We start from the raw sequence: 22,852 nt of genomic DNA on the forward strand, positions 1-22,852 counted from the left end.
AAAAAAAAAAACATTACATCAACACTAAATAGTGTTGGGGACTAAGAGGAAATTTGTGAATCTCACATAACAGCACTACTCAATTCTGTAACGAGTAAGACCAACCTGTGCTCTTCTCTAACAGCTCGTCGTGTCAGTTAAACGCACCCCAAAGAACAAGTCAGTCAGTTACATTATCACATCTTGAAACTTAAAACCTGACATCGTGTGTTCTTGGTTCACAATTAAACAGCCAGATTTCAGCATACAAATTCTCATTCGTAATGTGCAAAATGACTTATTTATTTCTGTTGTAGCACATAGTTGAGAGACTTTCTCTTTCTATCACTGCAGGCGAATTAAGTTTGGTTTTTACATTTGAAGCACGATCTCTACCTAAGCTTTTTTTGTTTGATGAGATTAGAAGCAAAATATGATCTTCCTCGACACGGTATTTGTTTCAGTCTGTTTAATGCCAAACAGGGTTTGCCTTAACGTTGATACAATGGCCTTGTGCTCGCGGCAACAGAAAAGAAGCAAGCTTAAGAAAAAGCATTTCTTCTTTAGCCAAAGGTGAGTAGAATCCTATTAAATTTCGGGTAAATTTGAAGTTGTATGTTCGAAATAATAGTGAAGCAATTTGTTTAGAAACAGTCAATGTGTTGTGAACATATGCCAAAACAATACTTCACTTTCAGGGATGTCTCAGGGAAATTTTTTGTCTTCGCTCTGTTTTCGACAGAAGAAGGCTAACGAATAGTACTTTGTGCTTGTAAAATTATGTTCTTGTCAACTTGAGTGTTGTCCACTCTAAGTCAATTTTTTATTGAGTTTTACCATTAGAAGACGCGTAATCAAAATAGCTAAAGCCTTAGGTTCTTTTTGGAAAATTAGGTCCGGGTTAGAGATATCGCTGGGTTCATTTTGACAAGTTGTTGGGCCAAGAATCATTTCTGCTAAGTGGCTTTTTCCGATGGATGGATTTTCATCCCATCCGATTTTTGAGAAACCCCACAGTGGGAGAAGGAAAGGAATCGACTTTAAAACCTTCAGATCTTTAACTGTTGGTTCACTCTAGGTTCGCTATTGACAAAATAAATATCAACCTTGAAAGCTTTTAAATTGGCATGTATTCCCATAAAATTCACAGCTTTTTCGGCTCGGCTTAATTCTCGTTGATTGATCGTAATTTGGGTTCCTTATTAATCGTTCAGCCCTATGTCGGTGATTATATTTCCTACTTTCAATCGGTCTTTCTTTGGCGGTTCCACTGAAATTGATCTTTAAACACGAGTAATTGAGCTGACGAAAGACACAACGACTTTCAAAGTAGTGATGATCTTATATTTTGCCGACAAAAGCATGAATATTTGATTTTAGACCAATAAATGGCTTTTTCCTTTAGATGTGCCGGACTTAATAGCCGCGCAATACGTGGCCTTATTTGCCTGAACTTCACTTTCATTGCGGTCATTATCCCTATTGGGGAGTTTGAAGTGAGCTCGCACACCGAAATTTAAAATAAATCCTAAACGACATGTAATTTCAAACCGACAATAAGATAAAATACTTCAGTAGTGGATTCAGATGGTATGCATCAGATCCTATGCCGACGGTTAGGTACAATATTAACAAAAACGTTCCATAAAATGTAAACTACGGAATAGTCAATATCTATGCCTTTTCTGAGTTTTAAAAGAATAACTGAACGGCCAACAAATAATAATGATGGGAGAGAAATAGGAAGTTTGACTAAGCTTCAACAAGCTGTGCTTTTGAATTGGTGCTTTGAAGAAGTAGGCTGCTTTTTCAGTGAAAATCTACGGCCATTACCGGGCTATCATTTCCATAAACCCCTCCGAGTCCTCTGCTGAGTTATAAACACCAGTAATGTGTGCTCACCGTCTGCTTTACTCTTCTCATAATTTTAATTCTAAATATTTGTTGTCAAATCAGACATTGTCCCCCAACTGATATTAATTTTTTTTTCTCGTCTGACCTGTCCACTTGAAATTTTTTTTTTTGTGTGTGTGCGAGGATTAATCCCATTCGCTTTCTTCCGAGAGCGAAAGGCATATTCGCTACTTGGCCATACCACAAACTTCATATATCTTTCTGCAGCCCTCTGAAAGTCCTGTAACTGTAGACTTCGAGCAGCTTGCAGACTGTATTATTAAAGATATACGTGTTATAAATTTGCACTTAAGACTCTCACCTTCCATTATTTGTTCAGGGAAGCAATATATCTTTATTGGACGCTATGATAACAATACCATGGCTGTCTGCCATGCTCGATAAGCCAATATTTGATTTACAAACTGATATTGGACAAAAAACGACTTGCTTTAGGGATTTCAAACTTCACAAATGTACGAGTTTCATAGTCCAGATTCGAAACATCGAAATGGAAATTCGTTCGCTGTTCATAAATTTCCAGAGTGTTCCTCGATCTAAAAAAACTATTCCATTTATAACTCTTTTAAGTCTTCTACCAAGTCTCGGGGGATGAATGGACGTCTTTTTGAAAACTTAAAAGCTCATCCTCAACCGGAAATATTGTGTTCTAATTATGCACTTGTCACTTCTGACGTCCTTTGTGACCCTCAACTGGACTTCATTTTTTTCAGCAGCTTCAGCTCTTATTGATGGTTCCGCGCGAACAGTATAAGTACTCTCTGTCTCTCTCTTTCTACAAACCGATAATGGGTAATAAATCATTAAATTTTTGCCCTCGGGTATAAAAATTTAATATTGCCTCTTTCTGTGCAATTAAGTGCGAAATAAGATAGCTGTGACCGTGTCCATCAGCGCCATTTTTTTTTTTGACAAAACAATCTTAATTCCTTTCACTGAAGCTCTAAATTATCTTTATCAGCCATGAATAGGGACAAATATGCGAGTATAAAATCGCACTCTTCAAGTATTTATACAAATCTTTCTTTCTTCGTTAACCAACTATTTTAATTGGATGAAAAGTAGACTCACTTTGAAAATAATGCTTTCATCGCTCAAAGACTGTTTCAGAACCGAACAGAAAAAACCCAAAAGATAGACAGCTTACAAGAGAGGGCAATGCGTAGATAAAAATCGATAACACACGGTTTCTACCGAAAGCATCGCAGCTGATGTTTCTTATCGAGCATCATTTTCACAATAGCCGAGTTAAAATGATCGGTGATAATTTATCTCGGTTACGACATATTTCTCTGGGCTTCCGGCGCATAAATGTAATTGTGTTTTAATGTTTTTCTTTCTCAATTCTTTTGTATATCATTTGTCGCTTTGGACTCCACGTCGGCTGAAGTTGTCAGTTGTCCCTTCAACTTCCCGCTTTTGTTGTTCACTGCCAAAAGCATGAGTACTCCTCCACTGACTTGAAAAATTGTCTCGTTCGCTTCGCAAATTGGAAAAGCAATTTCTTAATTTTCTTGGCGTTTTTAAGAACGTGTTGAAGAGAAAAGTGAGCAGGGTGGCTGATAGCAAATATCTTAATTTATCGTTTTTATTTTACAAGAGAATTTTTAAAAGCACATGTTTTACTGGCGGAAAATATTGACCCAAACTTCAAAGAAATCTCAGCGGGAACTTAAAGTTTGGTTTATCGCGGGTTAATCATCTTTACAGAACAAAAGCATTTAAAATATACCCTCGGAAATCACCACCTTTAATATCCTCTATCCAGTAAAAATACCTGCAGGAGATTCGTGGCTTTTACATAAAAGGAGCTTTCTTTATAAGGAAGCTTAAATAAAGACAACGAAAATAAATCTAATAACTTTATCTGAAAAAGGCTATTTAGGGAATTTTTTTTATGCTCAATTCACCATTAACCTAGTAGAGTTCCGGTCTCCTTGCAGTAAATTAAATCGAGCGATAAGTAAATTGAAATTTTCTTTTGTAATTGAGATAGGTATTCAGAGAACTTCAATGTCCAATGTCAGTGTTGTGAACTGAATAATTTAATAGAAGACAATTTGGCCAAACCGAAACTGAAGAGGAAAAAAAGGGGAAAAAATAATCCTCAAGAAATATTACATCAATTAGTTTCCATTCGTCTTAAGGCCCCAAGGGAAAAAAAAAACTTTTATCCTATTTTACCGCACATTAGTCAAACTTCCTAAGTTCTGATGCACAATTTTCCGGTAAGCAATACAGTCTTTAATTTTTTAAAGTATAGTTTGAGATTTTAACACGTAAGCTTTCCTAAAACTGAAGGATTTCGATTGGCAAGCACATATGATAAACTAAATAGTATTGGAAGCTTGTCCAATATCGAGAAATAAAAGCCTTACCATTTTAATTCATATTCCATTACTAATATAATATACAGGCAATATCATCATGTAACTAGAATGTTTGCAGACTTATTAGGGGACGGTTGAGAAGAAACGCTGTTAATTTTATTCGCCAGCGTAACTATGTGCAATGTTTCCTCTCTAATCCTTTTAAAATATCCCGCTACTTTTATATGATAAGGTTTGCTTAGTTAATAAGATTTGTTTGAACAAGTTTGAACCTTCTTGCGCAGAAAACTTGAGCCATCGCGGCAGTCCCATAACGACAACCATTTCAAAGGAGAAATTCACAGTATTGAAATTTCAAAATTTGCTCTTTACTTGCCCACGAAATAGCTAAAAAACCCTACTGCCAAATTCGATTGTTTTCGGATTTTTATTCAGTTTGCCGTGATGATAGTAACAGCTTCCGACTTCCTAAATCCTAAACGGAGAAGCCAATTTTTCCTCGTATGCTCAGCTATAGAGGAGTAGATCTCTAAGGAAACATGTGTGTACGAAATCACTTGGTCAGTCGCTTGTCAACTGTAACTTGACGAGGCAATATTTCCGCTATCCGTTGTGCAGTCTAACAGCTGAAATGAATATTTCCGAAAATTACTTTCGTCTGCGCCATCTATGTCTGTGGTATTAAATCACTCGATTAAGGACCTGGCTCGCTTCGAGAAGTCAGCTGGTAAACTCCACAACGGCGCGCTCAGGCGATCCTCTATCATCTCCTTGTTTACAAACGTACAGTAAATTTTTCCTTTAGTCTGTCATTTTGCGGTCACGTCGACTAATTATCTAGACCAGATAAATTTGTGATGCATCTTGCATATGAATCATAAACGGTTCTCAAATGATTTTAAAAGAACCAACCAACCTTTGAGCTAAAAATTAAACTGACAGTCTTTCGTTTTTAAAAGTCTAACTTGTAGGTCTCAAGGAAAAGGTTCAGACATGAATTTAACGCGGATCTCTCGATGCATTCACAGCGATTCTCAACTTGTAAATTTTAGTAAAAACCAAATAACAAGTCACAAGTTACGAGTCTATTACAAGTTTGAAATACAAAATGAGATAAACGCTTCTCGCAGTTAGCTATAGTCGTGGCGAGCAGTGGTTTACCGCATAACAGAATATTTAACTTAAATCTAGCAAAAAAGTAGCAATACAGCAATACAAGGAGGAATTTAACAACTTCAAAGGGAAGTATTCTAGGCTTTAGGTAAATTTTGATTCTAAAACCCTCAAGCAACAGACTCGAGTCATTTCAGACGTTGAATGCATTATTTATTCATAATAAAAACTTTGTCGTTAGTGTCACCCAAAGGCTACCTTAAGTTCTTCGTTCTGAAAATGCTCTGTAGTCCATTACGACCCTAATTCCGGAAATTAAAACATGCCCACAAGGGAAGGAATTTTCAAACTCAGTAATGAAAGTAATAATCTTTTAATCCACTTACTTATTTATTGAAAATCAGCTTGATAATCCTTTTTTTTAAATTCGCCAATTCATCTACATATTCTCCGTTAGGTTTATATTTTGTTGAATTTATGTTAAACTAAACAGAAAACATACAGAAACGACGGTAAAATTTAAAGTAGAAGATTATGAAATATGGTTTGCGAAAAAAAAAACGAAAAAACAGGAGTCTCAGACTGTAAGAAATCTTCTGTTCATAGAATTCCAGAAATGGTCAGGAGATATGTACTGTGTTTGATTTCCAAACTCTGGTTTCGTGACTGCTAAGGTCTTGACTAATATCAACTCGTTTTCACCCACTTGGAGAGCGCATGAACCGAGCTACTAGTAGAACTCCAAACAACAAATTGCGACAATAGACACGTAGTGACACATTCACTTTGAAGTGAACAAGTTCATATATTTCATTGTATCTGAACAAGTTCGTAAACTCAACTGATCCGATTTCTTCAGTTGACAGTTCAGTTGCGCAATTGTTGCTTTACTAAGTGAGCAAATGAAAGAAGATAATAATGGCTGTCGACTTAAGTACACGCTTACACTGCTGAGAAGAAAACCGGGTATTGTTCAGAGATGAGCCATCTTCAAACTGTCTTTCAACAATGATTAGAGTCACTGGGCGAGCAACTCGCCTTCTTTACACTTGGAGACTTCAAAGCTCATTTCAATTTTGACTTGATTTATTTCAACGAACAAATTTAATAAAAGTTGGCGGATCAAGAGAACGTTTTTTTCTAAATATAATAGATAACAAGAAAAAAAATGTAATCGTGAAATTAATACACTAAAAAGATTAAGCCTGCCCTGGGAAATAATCCACTTTAAGATTTATTAAAATTGAACCTTGTATTTTCATCCTGATAAAATTTTCACATTTTATAGCTAAAAGAGCTGAAGATTAAGTTTCGTTTTTAATTGGCCGCAAAATTCAAATAAAATGTAAGGCTTTAGATAAGTTAGAACTGTTTGCCCTATTTGATTCGAGCAAATAGCAATATTGTTGCTGACATTTAAATCGGCTTCATCTTGATTGTGAAAAAAAAGAGTATTCTACAATAGGCGACAGAAATCTCAGGCTAGCATTCTTTAGCTATTGAAAGTGACACGCATTTTGCGGAAAAAAGGCCCATATTCATGTTTTTATAACATAAAAGGAAACGATAAAAGGCATATCTATGCTCTGCTAAAATGCCGGGAAATACAAGATATTAATTTTACTAATGCATTACGACTGAAAAATATAAATTCATCTCATTTAATAAAATATGTTTGCTGATTTAATTTACATGTTATTGTTCACTTTAAGTAAATTTTCTGTTATCTTTTACAAAAGATGTTAAGGTGCCTAAAAGCAAAAAAATTTTATTGATGGATGGAGCTTGGATATATTATCTTGAGCATACACAAGTTTGCATGCGATTTTACAATTTTTTACCCGTGTTTGATCAACTTTAGGTTCCTCAAAAACAGCTGCAACGCTTCAATAAAATTAAACTTCTCTCGAGTAAAGTTTTTTCGATGCGTTTAGTTTTAATTGATTTATTAAACGTTCAATTCATATTTTGAGGCGATAAGTAAGGTAGAAGTGTAAAAAATTTAATCCAAAATTACGGAATGTCTACGAAAGAAAGAAATCGTGTAACATTTCACCCACTTTTAAACATGTATTGGCAAAGAAGCCAACACTGCGAAGTGCATATGACACAATTCTATCATTACCCTTGAAAAAAATATGTTGTCAATGCCATTTTCACACATTTCGAATTGCAAAATTAGAATTAGAAAAAGTACTACTCCTTTTAAAATCATATTGTTAGAGAATACCGCACTCGGCTTTACACGGAAAAACCAAAACCGCTATATTCTAAAATTTATAAACAAATTGAACCTGGTTTTAATGGCAGATGGAAAAAGCTTTTAGCAACTTAACGGAGTTTTCCATTATCTAATTCAAGTCACGAATCATTGTGATAAACAAAACAAGGCGAGATCTACACGGAAAGTGGCACATTTGAAAATGTCGCTTTATCAATAAGCGATCAGACCTCAAAGAATAACTTTTGATAATAAGAACGACCCATCATACTTAGATCACGGTGTTATTAGATCTATTACTTTTCTCGTCAAAATTTAATGAATTTAACTCGAAGGGAATCAACAACGAAGTTTTATTTTCTTTAAAAAAAAAAAAGAAGCAATCAAGTGCTGTCAGGCAAATGTTGACAAAATTTCCGATTGGTGGGGTTCACTTTTGTAACAATCTTAATACAGAGTTGAGTTAATCAAGAGAGGTGATGGATGATTATTTCGCGATGAACACAAGAAAACGAGAACTTCATTTACGAGAGTACAATTATGACTTTAACATGACTGTGTTTTGAGAAGCTGTTATTGAACCACAATGGTGTATTCAATATCTGAAAGGTAAACAACGAGCAATATCAATAGCTTTTGACTTTGCATGAAGCATTTAAAGGAAGCAAACGATGTGATAAACGAAATTAAAGGTACCGGAATTCAAAATAACGCAGCCAAGATGTACTTGTATTGAATAATTGTACTTTCTTTAAAGGGAACATTTGTGAAAACAAGGATGTGACGATGAAAGGCTTTTTTGTCTGTTTTTGACAATATAATAAGCCTGGTGCCGATTCACCACTCCAAGAGCGGGTTTAATAACTATGTTATCAACTGGTGTATATTAACCATCACTTGCCGGCAGTCCTTTCAAAAAGCTTTAAAAACAAAACTAGGAAATAGAAATTACATCCGAGTGGGACAGAGGATATTTGATTGAAAAGTAACAATACGGGTAATAGTATAAAATGCGAGGGCCAGCTTTGGGGGAGTTTATCATAACTCACTAAGGGCTTCGATATACGACAAGCTCTTTTCACTCGTAAAAGTTTAAACTCACCGATCAGGAAGGTGCGATGGAGAACCACAATCCAGAAGAAACTACAGAGGCGCTGAGGTAATTAAATTTTTAAGGTCCTCCTTCATTTAACTGCTCCCCTCTTAGAACGAAAAATGATTAGAGGTAATTATTTATTTAATTCCCCTCATCGCAATCATCATGTGCGGCAACGTTAACAGGTTAATTTCTTACGGTATTGAGCTGACCGATAGAAATCTGTTTGCAGTAGCAACTCTCTACCTTAAGCTAACCTTTTGAAACTGCTATCACTTATTCCTCACGTGAAACTATTATTCCCAATGTAGCAATCTTTATCATGTAGCTCTTAAAAAAGGAAAAAGACGAGCATAAAGCTTAACTGCTACTTCTCTTATTAATAGCACACCTTAAAACTGTTCCATGATTAATATTTAATTATTGAGATAAAGAAAAATGTTTGTTATGTCAGAAACACACACAACTTTAGATAAGACTCGCTTCTCGTTCCAAATTTTGCTAAGAGTCTTGCGAAAGCTCAGTGAGCTGTAAAGAAAATGTTCGTGTTGATGACAACGCAGAGTTTCTATATAGCTCAAGCAGGCTTACACAGATGTCACAGAGCCGTTTTCTTTTCCATTTTTCCATTTTTTTTTAATTCGGTTGAGGCCAAGTTCTCATCAAGTAACACGCTAGATGGAGGATTATTAGTTGACGAAATTCTCACAACTGACATCATAAGAATTGTATGGCAGACAGTTAGGAGAATTCATAATGAGATCTTGGGAGCGAAAGGTTAAACAGACCGACCGTTAGGCTCAAATTATATTTCCTTACGAATTCAAAGGGTCAGTTCGAGTTAATACTGAAAATTAAATACAGGTTCGGGTCAGTCGTTCAGGAAGGACCTGAGATCGTTATGTTTCAAATCCTGCAGAATTTTTCACATTTTAATCCGATAAAATCATGTTTTGGCCAAGTCCTTACGCCTGGGTCATCATTTTTATCTTAAATTTTAAGGTCTTTTTTAAGTCCCTTCCATGATTCTCCCCCTTAGCAAAGTGTTAGTCATCACGTCTCAGAACTTGCAAGAAAAGTTTTCGCATGTCACTGTCATTAATCAATAGATTCCCCATTTCGGTTGTCGTTTTCAGTTGAGGTTGTGGTAGAATCGTTAACAGTCTTAGTCTCCTTGAAATCCTGAATATATCTGAAAACTTTTGATCAACGAAAGATCGATTAATAAGCTTAGAAATGATACGATTGCATTTAAAGTACTTCTCTTTAGCTCGCAAGCATAGCAAAAGGAATGGCGTCTCTATCTGCAAACAACAAAGAGAAACATGTGTACACCGACAATTAAACCTTAAAACACACACAACTTAATTAAAGCTATACTAGAATTACTTAACAATTATAAATATTCTCGATGTAAAGAAACCTTTCTTGTTTAGCGTACTTGTTTACATTAAAGTAAAGGGGTAATTAATGTTTTGAGTATATTTCATTCATGTTTGTTTTCTAAGTTGTTAATCAATATGGAACGGATGCAAAACTGTCGTGGGAACAGATTAGGAAATTTCGCATGTTCTCTCGAGCTCGAGTCGATAACATCCGTATTTTCTTCGTTATTCCCCGGCGAAGGGAGCATTAACCACTGATCTTACTTCACACGAGTTTATTTACTTATTACTACCACCAGCTGGCGTTGTTTGTGTTCCTCAATTTTAAATTCATAAAAGCAGTGACAATATTTGATGAATTAAGAAGGTTTTTGTTGTGGATGCAACTTAAACAAATAGTCCTGTGGAGGTTTTCATTTTCTTCGGTTTCTAATACCTGGTTTTCGGTTTTCATGTCTCCAAAGACACGCAAGTTTCAAACCACGTATTTAAGTTTATATATTTCATTACGAGGTTTCGTTAGGCGGTGAGTGTTTTACGCTTCGGGCTAAGTTAGCGTTTCTGCTCCACAGCCTCTCATTTTAATGATTTAATTTCCTGTACTTGTATTGGAATAATAACTTCTTTGCAAACGCTTTTTTTTGAAGAAAACAATGCAACCTACCGAACCGCGCTCTAGCCACATGGAAGACTAACAACGCAGAAATGTTAACAAAAAAAGCATCGCTTAAAACCTCATGCATCAGAAACGATCCAAGTCTTCCTTAGTGATTATTTGCAGTAAAGGTAATTTGCTGAGCGAAACAATAACTCCAAAGCAGCAATTTTTGCCGCTTTCCGTCGAACGCGCCTCCAGATTTCCGAAACTCTTAAAGTTGCCCTCTCTGAAACCACAATGGCGGTATTTATACAATTGATTCATAATATTTGAATTGTATAATACTTTATTGTTTAAGGGGCTATTGAGTTCTTGTGCGGTTTAAGTCACAAGTACCGACACAGGCAAGCTCATTAACGTCAAACATCTAAAACCAACACCACTGTTTTAGCGAGCGCGACACAAGCAAAATTATTTTTTTAGATAGCATCTCCTCTGAGGTTTCCAGATTGTTCTTAATTGCCCTGGTTATTAGCATTGTTGTTAACTCAGTGAAACATTTACCGCCTTATCACAAGAGAAAGCGCGTTCGGCAAATGGCAGGCCTTAACGATTATTTCAGAGAACTTTTCACTGATAAGATTTGGATACGCACTAATTACACTGCAAACGCTCAACATAAACAGCGACTCGTCGTTTTGGGAACGAACTTTTAATAGTGGTCATTATAACATTCTGTAGTTGAAGAGGCGTCCCTTTTCCTCTAACGTGGACCCATGGCGATCTTTATTTTAAACATCGCTTCAATAAACCTCATGCTTTGAATTTTTCTATTACAAGTGCTCCACCGAATATAGTTAACAAAACAAATTGGATATAAGATATTTGAGATATAGATACGGCGTTTGCTGATTGAACTGTAATTACGATGCTGTGATTTTTTTTTTTTTGGAAATTAAAGTTCTTTTTTTCAAAAGCCAAGCAGTTGCGAAGTTTATCTTTTGGTAGCAGCAGGTAAAATATAACAAAACTCGAACCAAAACAAATCCATAGGCCTGTCCGTTCAATCTGTCTCTAAGTATAAACAAGGCAAAATATTTGGCCAGCCACTCGCATTCTTATGACTTTCCCTTAAGGAAAGATGAGGCGTTCTATCAACTTCCCTTTTCATTCGCAGAATCCGTCCACATAATGAAAGATTGGTGAGATTACTCGTTTCCTTGCGGGAGACGATTATGGATTCGCCATTCGTCAATTTGTAAGCACGGAAATCTGAATGTTTCTTTAGCGAGTCATTCTGTCGGCAAGATCACAGCAGTCCTGCTCAGTGCGTCAGTCAATGAACACGAACCAATGAGTGGTTCTCTTTCTCAAATTGTGTGCCTTTGTTCAACCGACCCCTCCTTAAGCTCGGGACTAAGAAGCTTTGCATTTGGTTTCTTGGGATGATCTTTTCAATAAAATCCCTTTTCCCCTATGAAGTTTGGTTTCATGTTTCATCAGAGCAATTATCCTGAAGTAGATTTTTCCCTTAAGTGAGCATTAGGTGCTAATCGCTATCACAACTCATCGCCACTTGAGGTTGTCAAATCATTCAATTAATTTGGATGACAATTATGCGTGCACGCAGCAATCAAAACAACCTCGTCGACCGACGGTGACTTCTATTGTACCGCCGCACATCACTATAGTATAGACACCGAATTTAATCCACCCCCAAAAGCGTTACCAAAGGTTTCGTAACACCGTCTGCGTTCAGTAGCGAACGGCGCACAACAAGTCGCCGCCGTGCGTTAAACAAGCGCAGTGCTTTTCAGAATCCAGGATGCAAGGAAGTGATCGGTTTTCTATCGATTCTCTCATTGATAACAGGAATAGAGGGAGCCTTAGTAGTGACGGAGAGGATGCACAAGATATTTCTGGTCCAGAGGACGAATCTGCTCCAGAGACAAGAAACGCAGTGACATCTTTCACAGTGAAAGATATTTTGGATCCGCACAAGTTTAATGCTCCAAGGAGAAGGCCAAGTGAGAGTGATTCAGACAGTGAAAGCTCAAATAGAGGAGAATCAAGAAATAGTTTGTCATGGCATCCATGGATGGCGGCGACTAGATTTAAGCGTTCACAAAACTCAAGCGGTAAGAGATCGATTGCCATGAAGCGATCCATTCTTTTGAAAAATACTACTCCTTGTTTCATTCTATTTATATTGAATAAGATTATTCATTTGCGGCTAGAACATATTTTTATCTTCACTGCGGAGGTTTTGATTTATTTTTCTCGCCGTGTAACACGCCTAAAAGCGATTAAGAGGAAATGTTGGTCATTCAAATTATGGCCGGCATCGTTTCATTTATTCTTCCTTCTGACCACTGGGTTCACATTAACAACCATTTAGCTTAAAAGGTCTGCCACAGGAGCAATTAATTCGGTATAAAATGTTGTGGTGGAGTCTGCCTGGTTTCAATGTCGCTTTCTTTCAAGTAATGTTTATAATTGTCTTCACCTCAACAAGCAGGCTACATTGATCTTGCACGATTATTTTCTCTGACATGATCAGTTAACCAATTCTATGCAATATGTTATCTAAATTGCAGACGATTACTTGTCGCTCACTATAAATAAAACTTTAAATCCACAGAATCTGACACATGTACGGAAAAGGACAAGAACGAACACGAATCATCTAATCATCAGGAGAACGAAGAATGCAAGTCGACATCAGGGTCCAAGTCAAAGAGAAAGCGAGGCGGCTCCGAAAGATCAAAGGAAGGAAAACCACGACGAGCACGAACTGCCTTCACGTACGAGCAACTCGTCGCTCTAGAAAACAAGTTTAAGAGTACCAGATACCTGTCTGTTTGTGAAAGACTGAACTTGGCTCTCTCCCTAAGCCTAACGGAGACACAAGTGAAAATTTGGTTTCAAAACCGACGCACGAAATGGAAGAAACAAAATCCAGGAGTTGATGTTACTGCTCCACCACGACCTACAACTTTGCCTCACGCGCCATCCCTGGCCGGCTACGGAACCGGAATTCTGTGTACATCACAGTGCCCAACGCAAATACACCACTATCCACACTATCAACCGAGCACCGCTCATGCTCTTCCGTGCATTATCAGACCGCATCCGACATATGGACATATGTAGAAGAGGAAAAGCTGACTGTATCAGAAGAACTACTGTACTGCAACAAAAATGCGACTCACTCCTACCACTGAGACATATATATAAAACAAAACAACACTACAAGATATCTACACGAAAGGAAATCAGATTTATCTATGATTGAATTCTGACTTGATCATACAAGTACGCCTGCGGCACTCTTCCACGAAGAGTAAAAGAAATTAACTTGGACTGTGTGAAATTATAAACTGCAGAGCCATTGCGCCGAGTACCGAACTAAGTTCTTATCCATTTTCACTTTACAAAACTTTCTATAAAATGAAATAAGTGGGTTTTTAAGCCCAATCATAGTATTCATACATAAATTCCAAGGAAATTCGAAAGTGGTGTTTTATTTCGTAGCAGTCGCATGCGTTCAAGTTTCCATGCCTGAGCCGTCTTCGGTTAAATCAGTGCCGATTGTTCGAGGCGGAAACTAAGAACTGAGGGATCTGTTAAAATATTATCATTAGTCAAATTTCTGAACTGTAAATACTGTACAAAAGCGTATGTAAAATAATCGACTTCTTGCAGTATCATTTGCCAAACGAAATTAAAATGAATGTTTCCAAGCAAGTTGAGAAATCACGTTTCAAACCGAAAGAATGTTTAACTTAAGATATGCCTTTTTCTTTTGAAGGAAAAGCAAAGTAAATAACTTTTTTGACCAGTTCTGTCTAAAGTTGAGAACATGCCTTGAATAAAACTGGATTGGAAAAAGTTTTTTTTTCTGGAAACAGCTGTTTTCACATTTTGTGAACTGATTTCTTTACGGCAGCGTCGGTAGTCATCGTCTAAGGGGACTTCAATCGCCGAGGACTTCAAATGTTTGCTTAGTAAGGTACAGAGAAAGTGGTAAAACAGTATCTAAAAATAAGATATATTTGCTCCAGAATCAACCTTGGCCCAAACAAAGTGTTCAGTCCTTATGTGAAAATTTGATTTGCTAATTGGCAAAAAAATTTGCTTTGAATGCTGCACTGAACCGCCTCCTTTGTTGTTCCATTACGACCCAATTTGACCACACTGTGTTAGAGCGACAAAATGATCAAACTCACCATGACATTACTTATTTTATTCGTACAAAAGATTTGTAATTCTCAACAAATATTGAATTTACGACCACTTCCCCATGTCGGCTTTGTTTGAAAAAGATTTAGAGCGGAAAAGCCCACATTATACAACGTCTCCTTCAAAGTTCACCTGGAGAAAGTTACGCAAGTTATCAATCACTTACAAAGCAAAACCTTGACATTCAAACGTAAGTATATTTCGATATTTTCAAAATAATTTCAGGCAGAGGGTGTTGACAATTCTTGTTTTCAAGGCGCGCGAATCTTATGTCTCTTCTCTTTAAGTCTCTATGTCTCATAAAGATCCCCTTTAAGCTCTTTTCCTAGTTTATTCATCGTATTGTCGAAGCTTTGTCGGTTTAATTAAAAGAAAAAAGAAACTGGAACATTAAATTCATTGTCCCTGTATGAACTTTAAAACTAACCATGTTAAAAATAGACTTTTGACACTGATTGGGATGAGTTACGTTCAAATTATAAAAACATAGTGTCCTTTTCTTTTCTTCTCATAACTGGCCAAAACTAATAACAAAATTTCATCTCAAACGGATTTGCAACCATTTGGTCGAGAGCTTTGCAGCTAAAACTATTGGGATAGAATCTAAATATGACACGAATGATCTACTTTGGCTTCAGTAAGTCGATACTGAATCTTTCGAGTCTGCTTGCTCCAAAGGTGTTTGATTTTAAAGCACATGGATTGGCAAAAAGTTCTTTGTTGAGTCAAGAATCTTTGGCTCCATTGTCATTTCGTAAATAAATCCTCAAGCATTGTTCATTGAACTCCGATCATGATACTTAGAAAGAAATTTCAATTTTGAATTTCTTTCTGCTGTAAGTTGACTTGTGTTGTGTTCCTGTCACTTTCAAAAGCAGAAAAAGTATTACCTCTCTGATTAACTCACAAAATTATCAGAAACAAAAGTGAAGTGGATCCTCTGACGGACGAGCATGCAGTCACCTCTGAATGAACCTTATATTTTGGAACATCTCTGTCCGTTTAGAGGTGGCTATTTTCTTTCTTTCTCGAAGCGATAAGTATATCACGACATCTTTAATAACCTAGTGCGTCGATTGATAGTGATACCAAACAATAAAAGCCGATTTCAAAGGACTAGATGAACAAGGCTGCCGTAAAGATATTATCTTACAAGCCTGAAGCTGCGACACTCATTTTTATGATTTGTGGTCGACATTAGGATTATATTGGCGCCTTCGAAGGGCCGAGATACTGCTCAGTTCCCTTGTTTCGCTAATTTTCATTTTAAACCTGAAGTAAAACGGCAAGAACTTACGAGGAGCACTGCACTTATGGTGCAGTATTATCAGTTGCGTTTGCAAATAACAAAACGCCTCCTTCCGTTCATGGAACAACGAAGCAAATATCAGATTAACAATAGCGGTTGAGCGGGGTAAGTATGAACTGATTCCTCTGATGATTACAAAAACCCTTTCGAATGATTACTTGTCCTGATTCAGAGCCATCTATGTACCCTTGGACTGAGGAGACCTTAGGAACTCTTCGGCGCAGAAATACAGTAGTGCAATCTTCTATTTCGCGTGGCTCTTCGATCTACGAAGACTAAATCTACTTTCTTAGCATATGAACATTGTTGACGTTTACAATCTTTAGAAGCAGAAACGTGTTGCAAGGTTGAGATAGAAATCAAGTCTTAATCCAGACATGTTTTTTCCGTCGGAGTACATGTAACTGCTGGGTTAGAGAAAAGAGCCAGAAAGGAACATTCCCTTTATGATTCATGAAACACGTGCTCTGTTCATTACAAGTAATTCACAGAGATCAGGTTAAGTTCAGATAGCTTTATATTAATTTTAATGTCACTGCATGGATACCCGGCAGTTGCGCCTCTAATAATGAAGAGTGTTTACTATGAAACTTACTGCCACGAAAGTTACTGGCGCAAAGCAATCACTGAGTGATCGCACACTTCTAACAGCAACAAAGCATAAGTGCACTACAATCGCCTGTTTACTTTCTCAACTGTCTCTTGTTAGTGCATAGCTATAAACTGGCTATAGTGTGGGAGAAAATAAACTTGTGTCTCAGCTATAAAAGCAAATCTAACAGAACACTCCGTTGAACTTGGCAAGTATAACTGCCACTTTCATCCTCTACTGGTTACTGATACCCACCAAGTTTTAAGTGGAAGGAACATGAACACTTTTTTTTCTGTTATCTAGTGGGTTCGTAAGTTTTACATCCCTTATGAGCATGTTACTTGTCCAGTCCCATAATTTTAGTTAAAGGTAACGACAACAGAATTTTCGGGAAGAATCCAACTTCCTTTCCATATGGGAGAATCATCATCTTTATGTTGTCCTTGTAACTGGCTAGATTTTATTGTCCAATCCCTTCAGCTTTTTAAGAATTATGTACTTTACCACATGGAAGACACGTATTTGGAAAACACGTATTTGAACCTATCTGCAAGTTTGTGTTCTAGTCGACTGACTGACGTACGCAAAGCTCGAGAACAAGAACAAAGGTTGAGAACCTAAAACGTATTGTTCACCCAACGAGATTCAAATTGAATAAAATGCGGACAAAAAATTTCAAGACAAAAAAGGATTGCCGTGTAGCAGGGTAATTTATTCAATGCCGGACATCATCATATTTGGGTACGCTAAAGAGCCTTGTCGTTTTCCAGCTGGATTCAAAAGGAGGGTGCTATATATCAACCGAGCCAAGTTATATATATCTTTTGTCTTTTGTATTTCAATAACAATGTAATGTATCATTGATCAAGTAGTTAAGTATAAACAAAATTCCAAAAGAATAAATATTTAATTAAAAGAAGAGGTTACGTTTCCTGATAGTAGCTCTCGTTTTTAAACATAGAATATCACATGTTCTGGCGGTTTGTTAGATATACGCTCGAAAACCACCTCACTTCATTTTAGCACGTGGCATAGCTCCTAACTAAAAATAAACAAGTGAGAGAAAGGACTAACTTTGTGTTTTGCCTCACTGAGATTACTCACTTTAGCAAATCACACAAAATGTCAGACATATACTCATTACGGCGATAAATGAGAAATTTAAACCCGTCTACAAAGTAAAGTCTTGCATATAAAAGGCTTTAACCACCAAGAATAGAATGAAGTTTCTCTGAAATTTACACCGCCTTCATAAGATTTGGCCAAGTACCTGTTCTTTTGGTTTCGCTAAAAACTTCCAAGCAATGTAACTTATAACTGGTCTTTCGCTTACAGCAAAGGTTTAGATTTTCGATTAATTGACAATGCATGTGTTTGCTTTTGAACCACCTCTGTGCCAATAGCTGATTAAGTCGAGCTTTTTTCTTAAGCGTTTAAACACCATAACCATTAAAGAAGCTATTTGTTAATATCTGAGAAATCCCATTTGAATTTGTTGACTGAAAAGAGGAGAGCAAACATGGCACCTTGATGTTTGGGATGTGCTTCGTCTTGTTTACAAAAGAGGCGTTAATGAACCACTGTGTCCTAAAAAATAGTTTGTACCCTCGGAACGAGTTGAATAAATAAAGTGAATGGTGCAGTCGGTTAAACTTTTTATGTTTCCGAGACAAAGTAAGCTGTCGGCAAACATTAAAGAAAAGTAAGCTGTTATTCGCAGCTCCCAAGTGCTTTGTTTATTCGTGCGTCGGCTATCAATGCGCCTCACGAAAAGAGGGAATTAGTCGTGGTGAACAGTTTAATTAAATAAGTCTATTAAGAGCTAAGTAAAAACATTTAATGAAAAAACATACAAACGCTTAGAATAAGTAAGGGACTTAACTTGCGGGCTACTATGCGCACCCGCCCCTTCGCTTTTGTTTTTTTTTAATCCGCTTCAGTCTCCAAGGAGCTTTGTTTCCCCGGCTGGCAGTTTACAAACAATTTAAAACATATTTTTACTCCTTAGACTAGGCCGGAAAAGTGGTCAACCTCTGAAATGTTACAAGCCATGTTTTTGTTATTTAATTTGTGTGTGTGTTCTCCCTTGTTACCCGAATGAATCGCACAGCCTTGCTAGAACGCTGTTTCTGTAATGATTCTATTATTTAAAAGTTGTTTGATTGGTGTGAAAACTATTGCTACAAACACATACTAAAAAAAACGCCTTGTGCTTCGTTTAATCATGGCACCTGATTGTTACAGCGGGAATATCAGCTGTGTTTTCTAAAAAGGCTGGTTTTGTTTGCTAACTAAACACGTGTTCATAAATAATAATAATAAAAAAGATTCTTGGTGGTGTTTTCCATACATCCCACTACTTTAAGTCAACTATTTTATCTTTGTTTTTCTTGCATAAAATGTATCGAGGGTCTTCCTCAAGACAAGTTACTCTATATTCTTTCTTTACATGTCTGCGGTTACAGGCTGTCCTTTCTACGAAATGATTCCTATAAGACTTTCACCGGTGAAACTGGTCCCTACCAAGTCGCAAATTGACCTGTGTTTCCTGAAATCATCTCCGAAACTCGGGGACCGTTAAAATCCCGTTCACCTAAGTCGATCTTTTTCCCATTTGTAAGAACTCAGTATGGCTTCGAACTGCGCCTCTGTCGGAGAGTTAGTAAAACAAACTCGCTAAGACCCGTTAAGAGAAAAGTAAATAGACCCCATTGATGTGTTGCTAAAAAATTAGTGGTTAAGAATATTGTTAGCCTTTGTCAATCGCTGTTTGTCTAAACTTTTTTATTAATTCGTGCAGAGATAATGAATTCTGTAGTGATTAGGTGTATTTCTCTTAGTGGAAAGTTGATCTCGCACTATTAAATCTTAGGAACTTTTTCAGTCTACGAAGGTATACACGCATGCAACCATAATCAAAATTTAAAATGGGTGAGCGTTAGAGAATCATGAACTCTGTCGAACAAATAATGTCCGAGCGGCTTTTCTATTAAGTGAGTTCTCCCTGAGGGGTTGTGTGTCCTAATAAGACCTGCGGTTTCCTTAAATGCTGAATAACCAAGCTTCATTATGTCGCAGTGTAATAAATAGGTATAAATTGGCGTCAATCAATTTGATCTATTAATTGTGGCCCTCAATCGAGATCCGGCGACCTTTAAAAACAATTACCAACCACCCATTGTGCGATGTTTACAATACCCCAGCGTTTGATAGCTCCGGGGCCTCGTGTTTAATTGCTTATTGTGTTAAATCCCTTTGACTCTGCCGCAAAACTAATAAAGTTTTACGAAGAGCAAAGAAGCAACGGCGCGTGAACTGGTGTCCCTTTGTTAAACATTTCGTCCGTCATTTTTTGGTAAAATTGGCTTTCTATGGCATTCTTTTAAATAACCACAGCAGTAAAATAAATCTCTGCATGAAGTCTATATTTTGGAATCCATGGGCAAATAATTCGTAACTAAGGTTGGAAAACTCAGTAATTTGAAGAGCGAAAAAGCCCTTAGTCATGCAGCATTGGCTGAAATAACTTTACTCTAAACAGTCACTTTACCCAGGCGCCTCAACTCTAAGCCAGATTCACACAACCAGGTGTGTACAGCCATTCATTTGAAGTTAAGACGAGATAATTCTGCGGCATTGCTGACATACTTCAGCTTTTACTTTATATAGATATATCCCTTCTATTCTTAGCAGATGGGCGGAACCAGCACCGTTTGTTGAAGCATTGACGTGAACGACTCCTAAAACGGAGAGGAAGATTTCTCTAGTTGCATACAAGTAAAACACTTCTTTTATTTCAATGAAATCAAATTTGAAATAGAAAAACCCTAGCGAGTATGTAAAAGTTCACCTTTCTTTTCTGCCATTCCTTTGTTGGAGAGAGAGAGAGAGATGTATATATATATATATATATATAAATATTATGAGAGGAAAAAAGGACGTAACTACATTTCCCGACAAGCCTGTTTCGTGAATCGCTTCACTCTTCAGGGGTTTAATGAAAGAATATTCATGTGACTATCGTTTATATACTAGGAAAATTTGCATAATGCGCGGTAAACTTAAAAACTTTAAAGTTCAGTTGTTGCGTAGTAACGCTTTGTTTCTGTGTCGGCATGAAGATACGAGTTCGTTACGCTTACTTAGTGATGAGAGGTCGGGTCGGTAAATTATCAGGAATTTTTCTTTTAGGCAGAGGTTGCATCTTTTATTGGAGCTGTTGTAGGGAGAGTTAGATGATAAGATGCGCCATGAGATAGAATAGTCAATGTTGTCGTTCTTGAGTGTCCAGATGTGTTTGCTAAGTTCGGTAGAGTTTTTGTGCTTGGCGTGGCGGAATGATGCGGTGTGATTTCTGTGTCTTGTTTTGAAGTCGGTTTCTGTGAGTCCGATGTATGTTTCAGAGGTGTTGTTGTCGTTTCGTGTGACGGTGGCTTGATAAACGACTGAGGATTGAAGGCAGTTACCATTGAGCGGGCAATTGTTCTTTTTTAAAGATTAAGAAATAAAAATTAGGAGCTATTTTATTGGAAAAGAGCATTGCCATTACCTTAACTCATGACAGGACGGAAAATGCGGGCACTATAAGTACCTCCCGTTTTCCCATACAAAGCCTTAGAGAAGTTTTCTAAGGATTTGCATGGGACAATTAGAGGTACTTACAATTCATGCGTTTTCTGTCACGTCACGGAACTTCAGTTATGACTCAGAAGAAAAAAAAAAAAGCAGTGTTAAATAAATCACTCCACAGATACATCTGCGTATGTCAGTCTAAACTTTCCATGGTGCTTTCTTCAGGAAATTAGACTACAATAAATTGAGAGGCTTCATGAAGATCAGTTCCAGGGCTTGGTAAAGTTGATCGAATTGTAAGTACACTCAGAGTTGAAACCTTTTTCCCAATATGAGCGGATTTGCAAACCATATGCAGCTCTGGCGAGGGGCTAACGCTCAAAACGTGAGCTTTTTTAAATTATTTACGGAGGCCATTTTACATCATCAACTCAGTTGATAACAGCAAAATTACAAAATTATTGTAATGTTAACTCTGTCATCGATTAAATGTAATGTGCCACACCCAATTGCAATCATATCATGTTACCATATTTCATTATTTCTCTTTCATTTCTTTCACCTGTTTAAGATATCTCTCGGAGAACAAAATCGAGGCTCTTCCTGACAAAATATTTGAAGGCGTCAAAAACCTCAAAGCTCTGTGAGTACAGTTAATCACAAATCCAAAAAAATCTAGAATACTTGAATTAATGGAAGAAGTTTGACAGAATCATTTAAAATCTGAGATTTTAGTTCACAAATTTTAATATCAAGTAGATAAAAATAAGCTGATTAACAAAGTAATGCTTAACTGATTTATGTTTGACAAAATCGTGAGACCCTGTCTACTTACTAACTGTGAGTGATTATGTTATTCGTCTCAGAGATATCTTCGGCAATAAGATACAAAACGTTTCCAGGACGACTTTCACCTATGCCCAGGAATTGCGATTTTTGTAAGTGTTCGGAGAATGAGAGATTTTAATCTAAGCAACTGAACTTAGTTGCATAAATTACAAAGCTGGGCTTTCTTACGAAATATTTAGGGTTCTTGGGTTTTTTCTTTATTTTTGTCGGGTTTTTTTTTTGCGCTTTCTTCCTTTTTAACACTAATAAATGAATCTCATTGTTCTAAATACATTTTTTGGAATGAGCCGAATTCATATTTTTGGTTTAATTTCTTTATAATCCAACTTATTGTTCTCCTGATGATTTTTCAAAACTGCAGGTTTATGCACTACAACCTAATGGCTGAGCTCCCTAGAGGACTTTTCACCCAGCAGTTGACGCACATTATCAGAGTGTAAGACTCCGTCCGTAATATACAATTACTTCAGTCACCCCTCTAAAAGGTTGTTTTAATAACAGAGTACGTTATCAATCAATCAATAATTATTAATTGCTGGCAGATCATTAACCTTTAATGTATCTAGATCACTGAAAGCCCATTGTTATATGTCCGTGTAAATTTGTTAGTAATGCTAAATATTTCTTCTTTTTTTTTTTCCAAATCCAGGAC

The 22,852-nt window shown here is 36.8% G+C and overlaps 2 protein-coding genes across 3 annotated transcripts in view; one reads left to right on the top strand and one right to left on the bottom strand.

Moving 5' to 3' along the window:
• LOC111333411 (protein O-mannosyl-transferase TMTC1) overlaps positions 1–22,852 on the bottom strand; it is a 56,278-nt gene that overhangs the window by 11,657 nt on the left and 21,769 nt on the right. The window lies entirely within an intron of this gene.
• LOC111333391 (uncharacterized) lies at positions 322–14,544 on the top strand. 2 transcript variants are annotated; one of them, XM_022938942.2, is made up of 3 exons: positions 322–552; positions 12,509–12,774; positions 13,278–14,544. In XM_022938942.2, exons 1-3 carry the CDS (start codon positions 413–415, stop codon positions 13,787–13,789), a joined length of 918 nt encoding a protein of 305 aa, XP_022794677.2. In that variant the 5' UTR covers positions 322–412; the 3' UTR covers positions 13,790–14,544. The 2 variants fall into 2 exon arrangements, with proteins under 2 accessions (XP_022794677.2, XP_022794679.1); XM_022938944.2 differs by lacking the exon at positions 322–552 and adding an exon at positions 8,377–8,716.

This window comes from Stylophora pistillata, chromosome 1, assembly GCF_964205215.1.
Source record: "Stylophora pistillata chromosome 1, jaStyPist1.2, whole genome shotgun sequence".
NCBI classification, from domain to species: Eukaryota; Metazoa; Cnidaria; class Anthozoa; order Scleractinia; family Pocilloporidae; genus Stylophora; species Stylophora pistillata.

Coding starts and splice junctions, on each gene's coding strand:
- LOC111333391 (XM_022938942.2), top strand. CDS start 413: ATGATCTTCCTCGACACGGTATTTGTTTCAGTCTGTTTAATGCCAAAC. Junction 553..12,508: donor CATTTCTTCTTTAGCCAAAG/GTGAGTAGAATC, acceptor CATTGATAACAG/GAATAGAGGGAGCCTTAGTA. Junction 12,775..13,277: donor GCGTTCACAAAACTCAAGCG/GTAAGAGATCGA, acceptor TTAAATCCACAG/AATCTGACACATGTACGGAA.